The sequence below is a fragment of the Alosa sapidissima genome, chromosome 18 (genome assembly GCF_018492685.1).
Source record: "Alosa sapidissima isolate fAloSap1 chromosome 18, fAloSap1.pri, whole genome shotgun sequence".
In the NCBI taxonomy this organism is placed as follows: Eukaryota; Metazoa; Chordata; class Actinopteri; order Clupeiformes; family Clupeidae; genus Alosa; species Alosa sapidissima.
In genome coordinates this window covers 23,997,969-24,012,499 of record NC_055974.1, presented here as the reverse complement: position 1 = coordinate 24,012,499, position 14,531 = coordinate 23,997,969, and the positions used below count along the sequence as shown (strand labels likewise).

At 40.2% G+C, this 14,531-nt stretch overlaps 2 protein-coding genes across 2 annotated transcripts; both read left to right on the top strand.

Moving 5' to 3' along the window:
• The first annotated feature begins 378 nt into the window (after positions 1 to 378).
• Positions 379 to 2,787, top strand: LOC121689730 (cornifelin homolog B-like). The gene is made up of 4 exons (XM_042069803.1): positions 379 to 499; positions 1,349 to 1,463; positions 2,182 to 2,345; positions 2,549 to 2,787. The coding sequence occupies exons 2-4, from the start codon at positions 1,358 to 1,360 to the stop codon at positions 2,684 to 2,686; spliced, it is 408 nt and encodes a 135-aa protein (XP_041925737.1). The 5' UTR covers positions 379 to 499; positions 1,349 to 1,357; the 3' UTR covers positions 2,687 to 2,787.
• A 7,677-nt stretch (positions 2,788 to 10,464) lies between these two features.
• LOC121689731 (cornifelin homolog B-like) lies at positions 10,465 to 14,226 on the top strand. The gene is made up of 4 exons (XM_042069805.1): positions 10,465 to 10,749; positions 12,421 to 12,532; positions 12,808 to 12,968; positions 13,435 to 14,226. Exons 2-4 carry the CDS (start codon positions 12,430 to 12,432, stop codon positions 13,555 to 13,557), a joined length of 387 nt encoding a protein of 128 aa, XP_041925739.1. The 5' UTR covers positions 10,465 to 10,749; positions 12,421 to 12,429; the 3' UTR covers positions 13,558 to 14,226.
• The last annotated feature ends 305 nt before the right edge of the window (positions 14,227 to 14,531 follow it).

Here is a 14,531-nt window from a genome sequence, read left to right as displayed (position 1 = left end):
ATAGCTCTAGATTCCATCCATTTTAACGATTATGAGTTTTGAGATAAATTTGGCCAATGTTTTTTTTTATCTCTGATTTACAACAGTCACTGTAAATCTCGATTTGAGTTTAATTGGATGTTTATAGTCGTTGCACAGCCTGATAGACAGTCTGTGCAGCGACTGTGCTGTGATAGACTCATGGAAAAACACACTGCATTGTTTACTTTAGTGACACTGGTTCTTCAAGGTGGATAAGTCAATTTGCTCTCTCTCTCTCTCTTTCTGTGTGTGTGTTTTGTGTGTGTGTGCGTGTGTGCGTGTGTTTGTGTGTGTGTGTGTGTGTGTGTGTGTGTGTGTGTGTGTGTTTCTTGATTCTTGCTTCTCTGGTATTGCATGTCTGAAAGTCGTGGCACTGATATGGTGGAATGTTTGTGTGTGCGCGCCTGTCAGTGAAACAAACCTTTCCTCGTATCGAGACATTGGTTGAGCACATTGTTTCCGCAGCTCCACTTGTGAGGTAAGGTACACCATAAAATTGGCCTGAAATTCACTGACTGAATGAAATTTAGTACTAGTACAGCATACTACTGATCTAGTTTATGTTACAAATAAAAGAAAATGCAGATGACATACTTGTGGTATTGAGTGGTATTGATGTAAAATATCACTCTTAATTTCAATTATATAGATTCTGTAATAAAATAAAAAATATTATAATTGGACTTAACTGATTATTAAAGGAATTACCAATCAGTAGCAAAGGAAGTCATTTCATTTAAGTGTTAACATGATAGACTTGCGTTTCAATGTTACATTTTGGTGTAAGTGTATTGAATACAAGAAAAGCATAACGTCCAAATAATCTTTTTAACCATTTCTGTTTAAATATTACATAAAAGACATCAAGTACACATACTGTAAAAAGTTATCTCAATTTGATTAGTTCTTCTTGCAGCTGTACACAGATCTTACTAAAAGCAATACAAAATGTGACATCTATAGCTGTACTTCATGCTTTATTTTACATTGCTTTTAGCATGTAGTATTTTTCTATTTTACATGAAGCCCTTTGATGGTTAGCGTTAGCCTAGCCACAGAGGCCTCATCTTGAAGGGGTCCTTTTTCCTATGAGACTGATTGAATTGAGGGTGCCGGGTAATCTTTCATACGCTACATACAAATTGAAAGGGAAAAAACTTGAAAAAGTTGAAAAAGCTCAACTGATGATCTCTTCAAAGTCAAACTAGTTCCAGTCATTCTTAGATGTGAATAGAAAAGAAAGTGAAGCTGTCTGCATTATGATCCTTTCTTTGTTCTGTAACATCCCATAATAGCCCATAAATACTCTCGTTGTTTGCTTCATCAGGTCATCACCATGGCGAATAGGGTGGTTGTGTCGCAGCCTGGTAATATGAAACCAACGTTTGTGCCTGACCAGTGGAACACCGGCCTCTTTGACTGTTGTGATGACTTTTCGTCATGTAAGTATGCGCGTGTGTGTGTGTGTGTGTGTGTGTGTGTGTGCACATAAGCATGTGTGTAGGTGTATGGGTGTGTAATGAGTCACAACAGAGATTTATTTAGTTGGGAAAAGGTTTGCATTTCTGCTTATTTTAAGGGCTTATGATTTAAATGTGACAAGGGATTTCAGGTCAATTTCCGATGTGATTGTCTTCATTGCATTTTCTTGTTTCACTTAACATAATGAATGTGTGGGAGGGCTTGTGATTTATATGTGACAAGGGATTTCAGGTAAATTTCTTGTGAGCAGGGATGTAGTGGAGGCTAAACGCAAGTACTGTAAACACAGTTTATCCACCTCTGAAATTTCAGAAATGGAGTTTATCCACCTCTTATTAGAGTTTATCCACCTGTCAAGAGTTTGCAACTTTAAACATTAAATAGTCACACTGTATTATCCACATTCACAATATGCACACTCATCAACACTTTAGGAACCATTTAATACTATTGAGATTGTTAAAAACATTGGACAATAACCTCCACCATCATCAAACATGTTCTGAATGCCTTTTTGAAAAATCCAATAGCGCATAGCGCAGTCCACATCACTGTGATCACAGAATTCATAGTTTACTCACATCTTATTTTACCACTACATCTCTGCTTGTGAGTGAATGTATCATATTCTTGAGTCAGTTTGTGTGTTTGTTCGTTTGTTTGATTGATTGTTGCTAGGCTGCTACCATTACTGGTGTTTCTGGTGCATCGCCTGCAAGACGTCGGAAAAATATGGCGAATGTCTCTGTATGCCTTTGGTGGACTTCCTGGGTCTCGGAGGAAGTGTTCCAGCTTTCGCCATGGCATTGAGGTCCGACATGCGCGAGCGCTACGGCATTCGTGTAAGGACAAACAGAGTTTAAAACAATCTGTTATTCAAGAGTTAGTTATAGGAGGATACAAATAGTATCGTATTAATGTGGAAAACAATTAACAGGCACACACACACACACACACACATACACACACACACATACACAAACACAATCCCATAGACGCACACACACAGTTGTGTTGTTGATGTCTTGTTCTCGTTCCCAAACAGGGCACTATGGTGGAAGACTTTATGTTCTCTTCCGTCTTTCCAGCCTGCGTGTATTGCCAGATTTCGAGAGAGTTGAAGATTCGAAAGCAGGCCGTCACCTTCATCAATACCCATCACAGATCGGCCACCCTCCTATGATCCTCCTCCTCCTCTTCGTCATCATCATCATCATCATCAGTATAGCATTCAGTGTGATTAACCTGATTACCTTAAAACCGGATATACGGTAATCTGTCTTCAATTGAACAAATACTAGAAGGAGTACCGTCACACCGGGAAATTAACATTCTAAAGAATATCTGAATTCAACATAGAATTTTAGAACCTTCAATTGTTGCGGAACTTAGAATGTTCAAAAACCTACACCTTTAAGGGTTAAAAAGGTCACCTACTCATTTATTTATACATTTAACTGATGCTTTTTTTATCCAAAGTGACTTATAGATGGCTAGTCTCCATAGAGTAGCTTGGGTTAGCCTTGCTCAAGAGCTCAACAGCGGCAGCCGGGAATCAAACCCACGACTTTTGTTCCTAACCACGCTACTTATCACCAGCCCTATTCATTCATACGTAGTTCTTGTCATTGTATTCTATACATTAATATACAAAATGGAATAAAATATGACATTGATAGAGGATTTAATTGCTAGTGTAAGAACTAGCAGTTCAATTGCTATGATAGAAGATTGTTGTCTCACTAGTATGCCATTTTCATCATTATTCCATGGCAAATGACTGTTTTATTGCTGACGGTTATGTAAAAAGTAATGTTGAGTTTTTGCAATACCTTGCAAATGACTGTTGAAATGTAAGTCATGATCATCTTTAAACTATTTCATGCATATCTAGTCATTTATTGTGTCTTTTTGTGAGATGATACCCACAGAAAAAAATATGTCTTTTTTTTACAGAAATAAATCACACTTTATCAGGAGATTACAGAGAGATTTTGACCTGTTTCTCCTAAACCCCTTTTGGAGGGGAGATTAAGAACAAAATAATAAATCGATCTAAGATCAATGCAGTAAAAGAAAAATACTGGATCGCAAGATCATAAGTTGAACTTAAATCTGACTTAGCCTGAGACAAGATGAATGCTATTTTTCAGGAGCTGAAATGAAGACATTTTTAACGTCTCATTGATCAATGTTCCTGTCGTATTGATAATTAGACTAGCTAATAGGCTAAGTAGTAGACCCTCTATTATGTGATTATGTGATCCCGATCCTATATTATAATATTGTATTAATTTTCATTGGAGTTCGTATTTCAGAGATCATAATTACAAGTAGCCTAAAATATTTTGTCATTTGAATATCTGAAAATATTTTATATTGATTTTTTTTTTTTTACTTTTTTAACACTTTCCTTTAATGTCATGATTACATTGTATCGTGGTATGCAATTCTTAGGTGCCTTTCACTTTAAGAAGGAGAGGACCGTATCCGTGTCCTTGTCTTTATTATTTGGAAATTAGGCGTGCAAACCAAACAACTTGAAGAGGACCTCTCTTGGATCGCAGAGGAGTGTCATGCAATGTTCATTTCTAGTGAGCACTGCACAAATGCACAAATGCACAAAAGCCAATGGTGAATCACTTAATTTCATTGCTTAGATTAGAGACATTGACTTGAGAGATGCAAATCAGCAGATCAGCTATTATTATTTGTTGACATCAAACCTGAAGAGGAACACAATAAGTTTACTCAACTGCTGTTCTTACTAACTTGACGCAAGGCGAGGAGAGGGACCTTGATTAATTTGCTTAATTATACTAATAATATGTTTACGCAGCGTGCGTAGTGCGCGTATAGGGTGGTACGGCTCTGGGCCGTTATGATTTGTTTTACGCCTCAACCCTTGCTGTAACTCTGTGTTAGGATTGCTCAGCTATTAAATCCGGGTCTCCGGTGTGTCAGTCCGAAGCTCTACCACTAGACCACAAGTCAGGTTGTAAAGACCCAGTTGCAGAGACAAGTAGGATTGAAGCAGTTTACTTGGCAATGAGACAAAAAGGCAAAATCCAGACAAAAATAGTCAACAGTCCAGCAGGTCAAAAAATACAATTCCACAGCAGCAAAAAACAAGTTTTGAGGTAGAAACAAAAACATAACATCAGATTAACAAGGTCAAAAAGAACTCACGAAAACCAGACTTGATCTTGAATTAGAGTTTTGACTAGGCGAAATGACGTTAGAGATATCTGTATTGCTATGCAAATTAGGCCCGCATCCCACTTTAGGCGGGAGCAGAGCGTGTTGTTGTTCAAATCATCAAATCACATAGCACCTGTTAACTGTTAACTTTGTAATTAGCACTAATTTCTCTTTATCTAAATCGTCTAAATCGTCTTTTTAATGCTGCAGCCTATGCAAGACAGGAGCTGGCAGCAAGAATTGATGATTCAATGTTGCTTTGATTTTTTCGATTACAGCCAACACCATTATGAATGGAGTTTCCTGTAGATGGTGCTGGTGCATTTAGTAGCCTAGGCCTACTAATTTATGTAGGCTACGAAACAGAGATCAAGCCAGTTGATAACGTGAGAATTTAATAAACCACACGGTGTCCCTGAGTTTTAGTTATTTTAGATGTCAACAAGACATTACAGCCATGACTGCTTATTCTTCTTCCATTCATAGAAATAAGGAAATTATGTTGTCGATTATGTTGGGGAGGGGAACTTAGCCTACGGACAGAGAAAGTAGATAGGCTCTGCTACGGAACTAAAGAGCAACGTCTTGCACAATAATTTGCACTAGTCATAATGACGTTTGAGATATCTTCACCTTTCATTCTGCCTAGTCAAAACTGAATTAAAGATATATGCACTTGCCATTTTAAGATGTGTGACGAGTTGAATGTTGTTTTCAATGACTTGATGACAGATATCTGTAATTCAGTTATGCCTAGTCAAAACTAAATTACAGATAGGCTATCTCTATCTGACGTTTCGACTAGTCACAATTATGTTACAGATATCTTGAATGACAATTCCAACTATCCAAAATGTAATTGCGACTAGTCAGAAAGACGTTGATATCTACAATGTTAATTCCAGATAGTCAAACTTAGCGGGTAAATGTTAAAATCGCTTGCCATAGAAGCCTCAAATAGTTCCCGGAAGTTAACAATTAATAATAGCAGCAGTACAGTTACAGCAGTATAGACTGTTTGTAGCCAACATTTCAGACTCAGATTTATATTCCTTTGCCTCAGTAAAGTAATAGTAGGCTATCAATAGCCTAATTATAATAATAAACGATGTATGTATCGACTATGACTTTTCTGCTGCTCAGTCTTTATCAGTTCCTCATCAAATAAATTAAAAGAGGCTAAAAGCCCGATAAATGTGCCACACGTAATAGCCGAATATAAAATAACCCTTGCCTATCCCATTTCAATTAGGCAGCACTACACCACCACGAACAAGCTGTCATTAAGTTTTTGCGTTTAGTAGGCCTACAACTTTTATGACGTGACGTTTCTTGGGCATTTAGCTTCACCATCACGTCAAGTTGTAACGTATGCGCAATGCTCATCTAGGCTATGGATTTAAGTGGCTTAAAGGCAGCAAAAGTATATAGTGCAACTGCTTCCCCAAAACAATTCCTCCATAACTGTGTATTTATACAGTGGATAACTTTCAGTGGACTAAACAAAAGGTAAAGATTTTTTTATCACAAGGCTAGCTAGTTCGTTATATGGCGAAGCATATAGCCAACTTTGTTTGCAGCAGTGAAGTTGAGTTTGTTGTTAACATTGTTGGTAACTGTCAGGGAATTTAACCCCAACATATAGATACAAGAACCACAACACATAGTATGGCTTTGCCCACAAACTCTGGTACCAAGAGGAGAACCTGCTAATGTAAGGCAGAATTCCTCACATTATCAGTCTCTGACTCTGCAGCCCAAAAGCTGTGTCTTTTATTGTACAGATGCACACAGAAAATAGAAAGCAAGACATAGCGACTTCATTGTGACATATCTCACCCACACAGACACAGACAGGGTGCAGTTCCTGTCTGTCTGGGTGCACACACGAGTACTCTCTGTTCTTAGAACTCAGCACAACAACATTTAACTTGAACTCTCTGTTCTTAAAACTCAGCACAACAATATTTCTGCAGGGCTCTCAAGTTTTGAGGACAGGCAAGAGTGACATTCCCCGTCGACAATTCCCCCCCATCCGGGGGTTAAAGGGGTGGCTGGTCAGACGGGTTGCGAGAATGGGGGTGTTTCATTAATAATACTACAACTTTTTGTTGCTGTTTAATAATATGCCTTCAGATGTTCCAGAGGTTGTTTCGTCCGCCGCTCATGGTCCTCGAACCCGCCACCTCAACACACCGGCATGGGAGTCGAGCGCTCTAACCACTGAGCTAAAAGCCCAAGCTTCCAACTCAGCAGTTAGACTCAGCAGTTAGAGCTGTTCTTAAGGTTAGGGGTGTGAGGATTTACACACGCAACTAGCATCACCAGCTAGCATACACCAGCCCCAGGTCGGTCAACAGTTGATCCAATATTCAGTCCCTCAAGGAATTTGCGATGTTGCGATCGCAACAATTAACGCAAATTCAGCAAATCCTCGTGAATTCTGGGCGACCTCGCAATTTTGTCCAAACACTGCAACTTTTTCGCAAATTTGACCAATCATGACAATAAATAGAAGGCTAACGTTAATGATCTGCTTTACTTGCATCTCTCAACCTGGTGTTGCTAACCTGCCTAGGCTATGAAAGTAAGTTAATTAAGGCCTACTTGGTTTACTGACATTTGAGTAGGCTACAATATGCAACCCATTGGCAAACGTTTACACCTGGAGATGTCCTTTTAGCTCGTGTCATGTTTGCTAGCTTGTGGGCTCAGTTTGTGTCGTGCTACCAAAATCATAGAAATTAATAACATCGTAAGAAATGTACCTCTTCTATGATCCAAGAATGATTTCATACAAGTTATTTTTTAACATTTATTTTAACTAATGACATAGAAAACATCCCGAATTACATCCACATAATTGTAATGCACTATGCAAAGTTATTTCCAGTCGTAGCCGAACACAGTGAGATGCATCATGGAACCATGGAGACGCATCTCGGCGCAAAAGGAAAAAACATAGAGGAAAACGAGCCGGGGCCCGTAACAGATTGAGGAATAGAGCTCATAGGCCTCCACTGCCTAGCATTCTCCTAGCCAATGTCCAGTCTCTTGTGAACAAGATGGATGAACTAAGAGCGAGGATACAGTTTCAAAGAGACATCAGGGACTGTAACATTCTATGCCTTACTGAGACATGGCTAACTGAACTTGTACCGGACTGTGCCATCACTCCGGTGGAGTTTTTCTCTGCTGCTCGCTCTGACAGGACTGAGGAATCTGGAAAATCGAAAGGTGGCGGTGGTTGCATCATGACGAACAGCAAGTGGTGTGATCCTAGAAATGTCACCGTTCTCTCAAAGTCCTGCTCGCCTCATCTAGAACATCTAGCGATCGTCTGTCGACCCTTCTACCTGCCCCGTGAGTTTACTTCAGTAATATTCAACGCTGTCTACATTCCTCCACAAGCCAACACAGATGCTGCGGTTTCAAAATTGCAAGAAGTGTTAAATAGACAACAACACACGCACCCTGAAGCTGCGTTTATTGTGGCCGGTGATTTCAACTAAGTACATCTGAACCGGTCCATGCCTGAATTTATTCAACACATTCACTTCCCTAGTCCCTGGTGACAACACACTGGATCACTGCTACACACAGTTCAAGAACAATTACAAAGCTAAGTCTCTACCAGCTTTCGGAAAATCAGATCATGCCGCTGTTTTCCTACTGCCTATGTACAAACAGAGAAGTCAGAGGGACCCCCCAGTGACGAAGGAGGTCAAGCGCTGGACTGACCAATCGGAAACCAGTCTACAGGACGCCCTTAGCAAGGTTGACTGGGAGATGTTCAATTGCTGTACAACATCTACACACATGACTGCAAAGCCAACAGTAGTCAGATGACACAGTGATCTTAGTAACAACAATGAACAGCTCTACTTGGATCAGGTTGATGAGGTGGCACAGTGGTGTCAATCTACAGCTTGACACTGAATGTCAATAAAACCAAGGAAATGGTAGTGGATTACAGAAGGCAGCAGCAGAACTACAGTTACACCCCACTAATGATCAGCGGGCAACCTGTAGAGAGAGTCACAAGTTTTAAATACCTTGGTGTCCACATTACTGAAGACTCCCTGCTCTACAAGATATCTATTCCAGAAGAGTACTCCCAAGAGCCCAAAAGATCCTGAAGGACTCTTCTCGTCCTAACAATTGATTATTCCTACTGCTGAAATCAAGAAGACGCCTATGTAGTCACAAAGCCAGAACGTTTTTATCCCCAGGCCATCTGAACTCACACTATACTGACTTTGTACACATTCACTCCTCAGCACTCTCAAACATTTCCCCACTCTGAACTCACACTATACTGACTTTTCACTCATTCACTCCTCAGCACTCATGACCCCCTCACACACACACACCTACATGACTTTTAGCACTTTTACATCCCTCTCCCTATGCTACAGACCTTTTATTTATTTTCTTATTTCATCACACGTCAGAACACACACACACACACACACACACACACACACACACACACACACACACATCTGACTTTCTCCAACTTTTGCACATCTCCATAGAACTTTTTATTTATTATTTTTGATTTCTCCTCCATCTATCTACCCATGTCCTTGATTGCCTAGCCTTTCTGCCCCCCACCCCCACCCCCATCCCCAACACACACAAAAAAAACACACACTTACATCATCACTGTCATCACCACACATACATACAGCACACTGCTTGCTACAGTAAGCCTCCTCTACATTTTGCTACACACTGCCCCTCCCCCCTACATACACAGCACATTGTCTTCAGGATCTTCTCCAACACACATCCTCTACATACTTACAGCACACTGCCCCCACCTACCCACACACACTACACACACACAGTCACTGCTCCACTCCCCTTCCGCCCACACACACATCTTCACTGTCATCACTCACATACATCATACATACTCTGCTTGCAAATAGTAAGTCCCTTCACCATACACTGCCCCCCCCCTCCCCTACCTACACAGCACATTATTTCATCAGGAAGGTTCTCCAACACACATCCCCAACATACTTACAGCACACTGCACCCCCCCCCCCCCCCAATACACAGCACATTGTCTCATGAGGAAGCTTCTCCAACACACATATTGCACACTGCCCTCTCCCCACATACACAGCACACTATCCCATCTCCCTTGTCATCCCCCCAACACACACACCAAGACCCCTGGCAGTTGGGTTAGCCCCTTGAGCCGTGGATCTGCCCAAGGTTTCTTCCTTGGTAAGGGAGTTTTTCCTTGCCCCTGTCCGCCCCCCCCCCCCCCCCAATCCCAATCCTCCCCCACCTTTCTTATGCAGCCCTTGCCACTTAATCTACTAAACCCCTCTTCTACTGCACTTTTTACCCCCCCCCCCCATAAATGCACAAATAGGCTGACACCAGACATAATTTCACTGCATTTCTTACTTCCAGTAACTATATGCATGTGACAATAAACTTCCTTGTATCCTTGTAATCCGACATGAACATGTATTTTCTTTGAGTTAACAACTGCTTTAAAACCTTTGTTTGCTGCACTTCTGAAACGATTTGGTAAGAGTGTAATACACTAATTTAAAACTTCACTGCTAGTTACACTCCTGCTGAAAGTCGTCAGCGAACCCTTTCTACACCCACTCAATCTCAAACAACAAAGCTACAGTAGGTTACGCTGAGGCTACGCTCAGGTTAAGTCTTAGGCAATATTGTTTTGGTGCAAATATACACGGTTTCCGACTAGCTGCAACATTGCTATTTTGGGTGTGATGTGTTGTGTTTTCTTTTCCACTGATATTCAAACAATGCCATTTACGGGTAGCCTACTGGAGAGGAACAGACATGCTGGCATTTCCAGTTAGACCAGTGAGGAATTAATGTGTGTGTCTCTCTCTCTTCTCTCTCTCTCTCTCTGTCTCTCTCTCTCTCTCTAAACATGTAACTTGACACAAATCTTGTCATGTGATCAGATTATGGTTGTGTGGCACATACTCGTTTGTAGAAATATTCAGCCGGGATCCACTCTTCAGCCACCTGTTTCTCAGTGAGGTAGGACATAACTGATAAATAACAAAAAAATATATATATAATAAACCATAGATAAATTAGTCTCCTGATGGTTGATTTAATGTTGCATCAATGTTGCGTCAGGAAAGAAGAAACCAAAAGCAACATTTTGTGATACTGATATTCACTTGCCTAGTGTTTACTAATAGGGATATGTTAATTTTAACAATAATTATGTGGTAATAATCTCTTTGGTCTACACTTCCTCGTGTCGACGTGATAATAAGAAAATGATAATTAATCATATAAAACTGCTTGCTCTAGTGTTTGATATTTAGTCAGTTGACAGATAATTGGATGTTACCTTTACGATTATGTTGAATACTTATTTGGTTATTTCCAAAAGCATATGATGACTTGAATGGATATGAGATATTTATATATCAGCAACATTTTCCTTTTACTGAGTATTACTTGTTTGCTGAAATAGCACTGGAATTAAGTATCTGCACACAAGTGTAGCTGTCATCCTGACATGTGCAGACTAGCATGTGTGTGTGTGTGTGTGTGTGTTAGTGTGTGTGTGTGTGTGTGGCCACACAGTGTGGGGCATGCACAAGACAGTTCTTCATCTTCAGTGTTCTTAGTCCACTGCCTGAATATAATGGCATTTAGATGTCCCGTCATTGTTAAGAAGGTCATGTAACGGCATTAGCTGCATTGTCAATTCCTATTGTACTTGTGTGTGTGTATGTAGTCATCCATTAAGTTCATGTTAGAGGACCTTTTGTTTATGTTAGAGGACCTTTTACATCTCTTTCAGTCAGACTATTCCTCTATTATATTTTGAAACAAACAAGTGGATAATAAGGATTTTTATTGAGCTCACAAAGTGCAAATGTTAGTGAACAGATAATTTGCGCACACACACACACACACACACACACACACACACACACACACATTACTGTAGTACTCAGCTATATAGTCTGACACTGGCACAACCCATCTGGCAAGCAATGGGATTGATTGATTCATTCATTCCTTTTATTTGGCAATCTGACAATTTGACACAACAGTAGCATTCCACGATACATTAAAGCATTCCACCAGAGAGGGTTCAAGCGGAGCTAGTAATCAAGGATCTTTGATTCCACCATACATTAAAGCATTCCACCATACATTAAAGGGGAACTTGGCAACTATTTCAACGTAATAAACCCGTTTAGAAATCATTTGGATGGTTAAATGACCTGTTCCAGTGAAAATGGTGACTTTCCCCGCGGCCCCTAGCGTCCCCAGGCGGAAAACTAACCTTGCAACATTGAGACTACTGTCCCGGAAAGAAAAATGAGAAACAAGAAACTCGTTTTAAATCGTGTTTCTTACCTTGTAACATCCACATAGTTCTGCCGAACTTATGCTAACCGTTTCGCTAGCTTGTAAACAAATCCATGTGCTTTATCGTTACCTTTTTCCACAGTTTGAAATAGCATAATGCACAATTTATCCAGCAGAGGGGGAAATATAGCTAGTCCTGCCAAGTTTCCCTTGGAACAAAAAAAGTGTGGATAGCACAATAAATCTGGCTTATATCTATAGTGTGGTTACTATTTATTTTCATTGTGATCATTTCCATTGTGATCATTTCCCCTTCGATGGACTCTGAGACACGAGTTAACAGCATGGTTGTTTTGTGTCTTCCTCCATCAGGTCGTCGCCATGGCAAATAACCCAGTGTTCATGCAGCCTGGTGTCTATGAGAAGACGCTGTCTCGAGACTGGAGCACAGGAGTCTTCCAGTGCAGTGAAGACATTGAATCGTGTGTGTGTGTGTGTGTGTGTGTGTGTGTGCTATAAAATCATGTGTTTCAAAATACCAAGAACAGAATGACATGGCATCACATCTGTTCAATAGAAGGTTGATTAACAGACAGAATATCAACTTTATGAAAAAATGACATTAGAATTATGAAACAATAACAGACCTAAATATGTATTAAACATACGTATAAACATGTTTGTTTAGTAGCCAAACAGGAAATATTTGTCAGGTATATGTTTATGTTTGTTTATGTTTGTCATATTTGTCATGTTTAGGCTGCTGTGGTTTCTGGTGTTACTGGTGTTTCACCTGCCAGACAGCTGATGAGTTTGGAGAGCTCAGTTGTCTCCCCCTAGTGGACATATGCCTTGGCGGTTGTGTAAAACCAGTCACCATGTCAGTGAGGGCTGTTATGCGCCGACGCTACGGCATCCAGGTGAGGACAAACAGAGCTGCAGGGCTATTCCAAGTTTGCGATTCAGTCACAAAGCAGGGTAAGGTACCTCAGAGTAGTTCCTGTGACGTAGGGGTAAACCTTCTAATAGAGGAGGCCTGTACCTTATTAAAACAAAGTCAGAGGGCTCATCTTTCAGGACATTTACCACTTACTGTCAGTTAACTTACCCAAGCACTTGGAATACTTCCCTGGTAAAATCAACGATAGCAAATCACTAATCAACTCACATGAGACTACATGAAGGAAAGAGTTACAGTATCGCCACTCTGTCTTTTGTGGTGGTAGGTGTTGCACATTGCACACACACACACTCCCCAACACACACACACACACACGTGATTTGCCTGCATGATATTTAGGAGGGTAAGGAAATAGAAAGGGAGGAGAGTGGATATGATTTATATAATTTGATTGGCATCGTGTCCTTTCTCTTGTTCTGTCCCAGGGGACCCTGTGTAATGACTGTGTGTGCTCAGTCTTCTGTTCACCATGTGTCTGGTGTCAGATGTACAGAGAGATGAAGAGGAATGTGCAGCCAATCACATTCGTCAACACACGGCCCCGATAGGACGCCTTCACTCATCATCATCATCATGTTTATTTGAATACTCCTATGCAGAATGTTCATATAAATGCTCATGTTCGTAAATACTGTACACTATCACTACTCATAAGCCATGATCAAAACCTTGAAGCAAGAATAGAAAAAGAAGAAGATCGTAGAGGAGGACTGAGATATGTTGATACTCATCCTAGTATAAAGACTTGAGGTGAATTGGGCCTGAACTTTTTAAGTCACGGAGAGACAGGTGGACCTGATCACAATATGTACTGCCCCCTACTGGAGGGTACAGGTAATTATTTTCTCTAAGCTTATTTTGGCATGCAGTGTAAATTGTAGCATGCCCAAGCAACAGATGCCTGATGGTCCGAGATGCCCCTGTTTGTTCTCTTAAGAGCTGCCTGTGTGGGCATTGGAACATACAGGTGCATATAAAAAATAGAATATAGCAAAAAAGTCCAATGCCCTGAAAGATTAAAGGCTCAGGAAATCATAGCTGGTATTTTGACTTAATTAGCTGATTAGAGCTCTTCTCAAGTCAACATTTTTGTATATTATAAATTCTTTATTCTAATAGTTTGAGATACTGTTTTTTTTATTTCCATGAGCTGTAAACTGTAATCATGAAGATTAGAATAATCAAGATTAAAACAGAAAATTACTTGAAATATTTCACTTGATGAGTAATGAATCTAGATTATTTGAAAGTTTCACTTTCAAGTGTGTCAATAAGTTTATGTGTTTTTTTGTTTGTTTTTTTTGTTTAAGCAGCAATTACTGTAAAGACGATTTGCTCTTGGGGTCCCCCTACAGTTGAGAAGCGTGAACAAACTAAATATGCGTCTTGCAACAAAGTAACATAACTCCGATATAATATAGAGGGAATGCAACGACACCAGTCTGCAGAAAGAGATCTCTGTCTCTCTCTCGCGTTCACCCTATTAAGAGTTTCTGTGCCATCAACATGATTTTGGAAACAT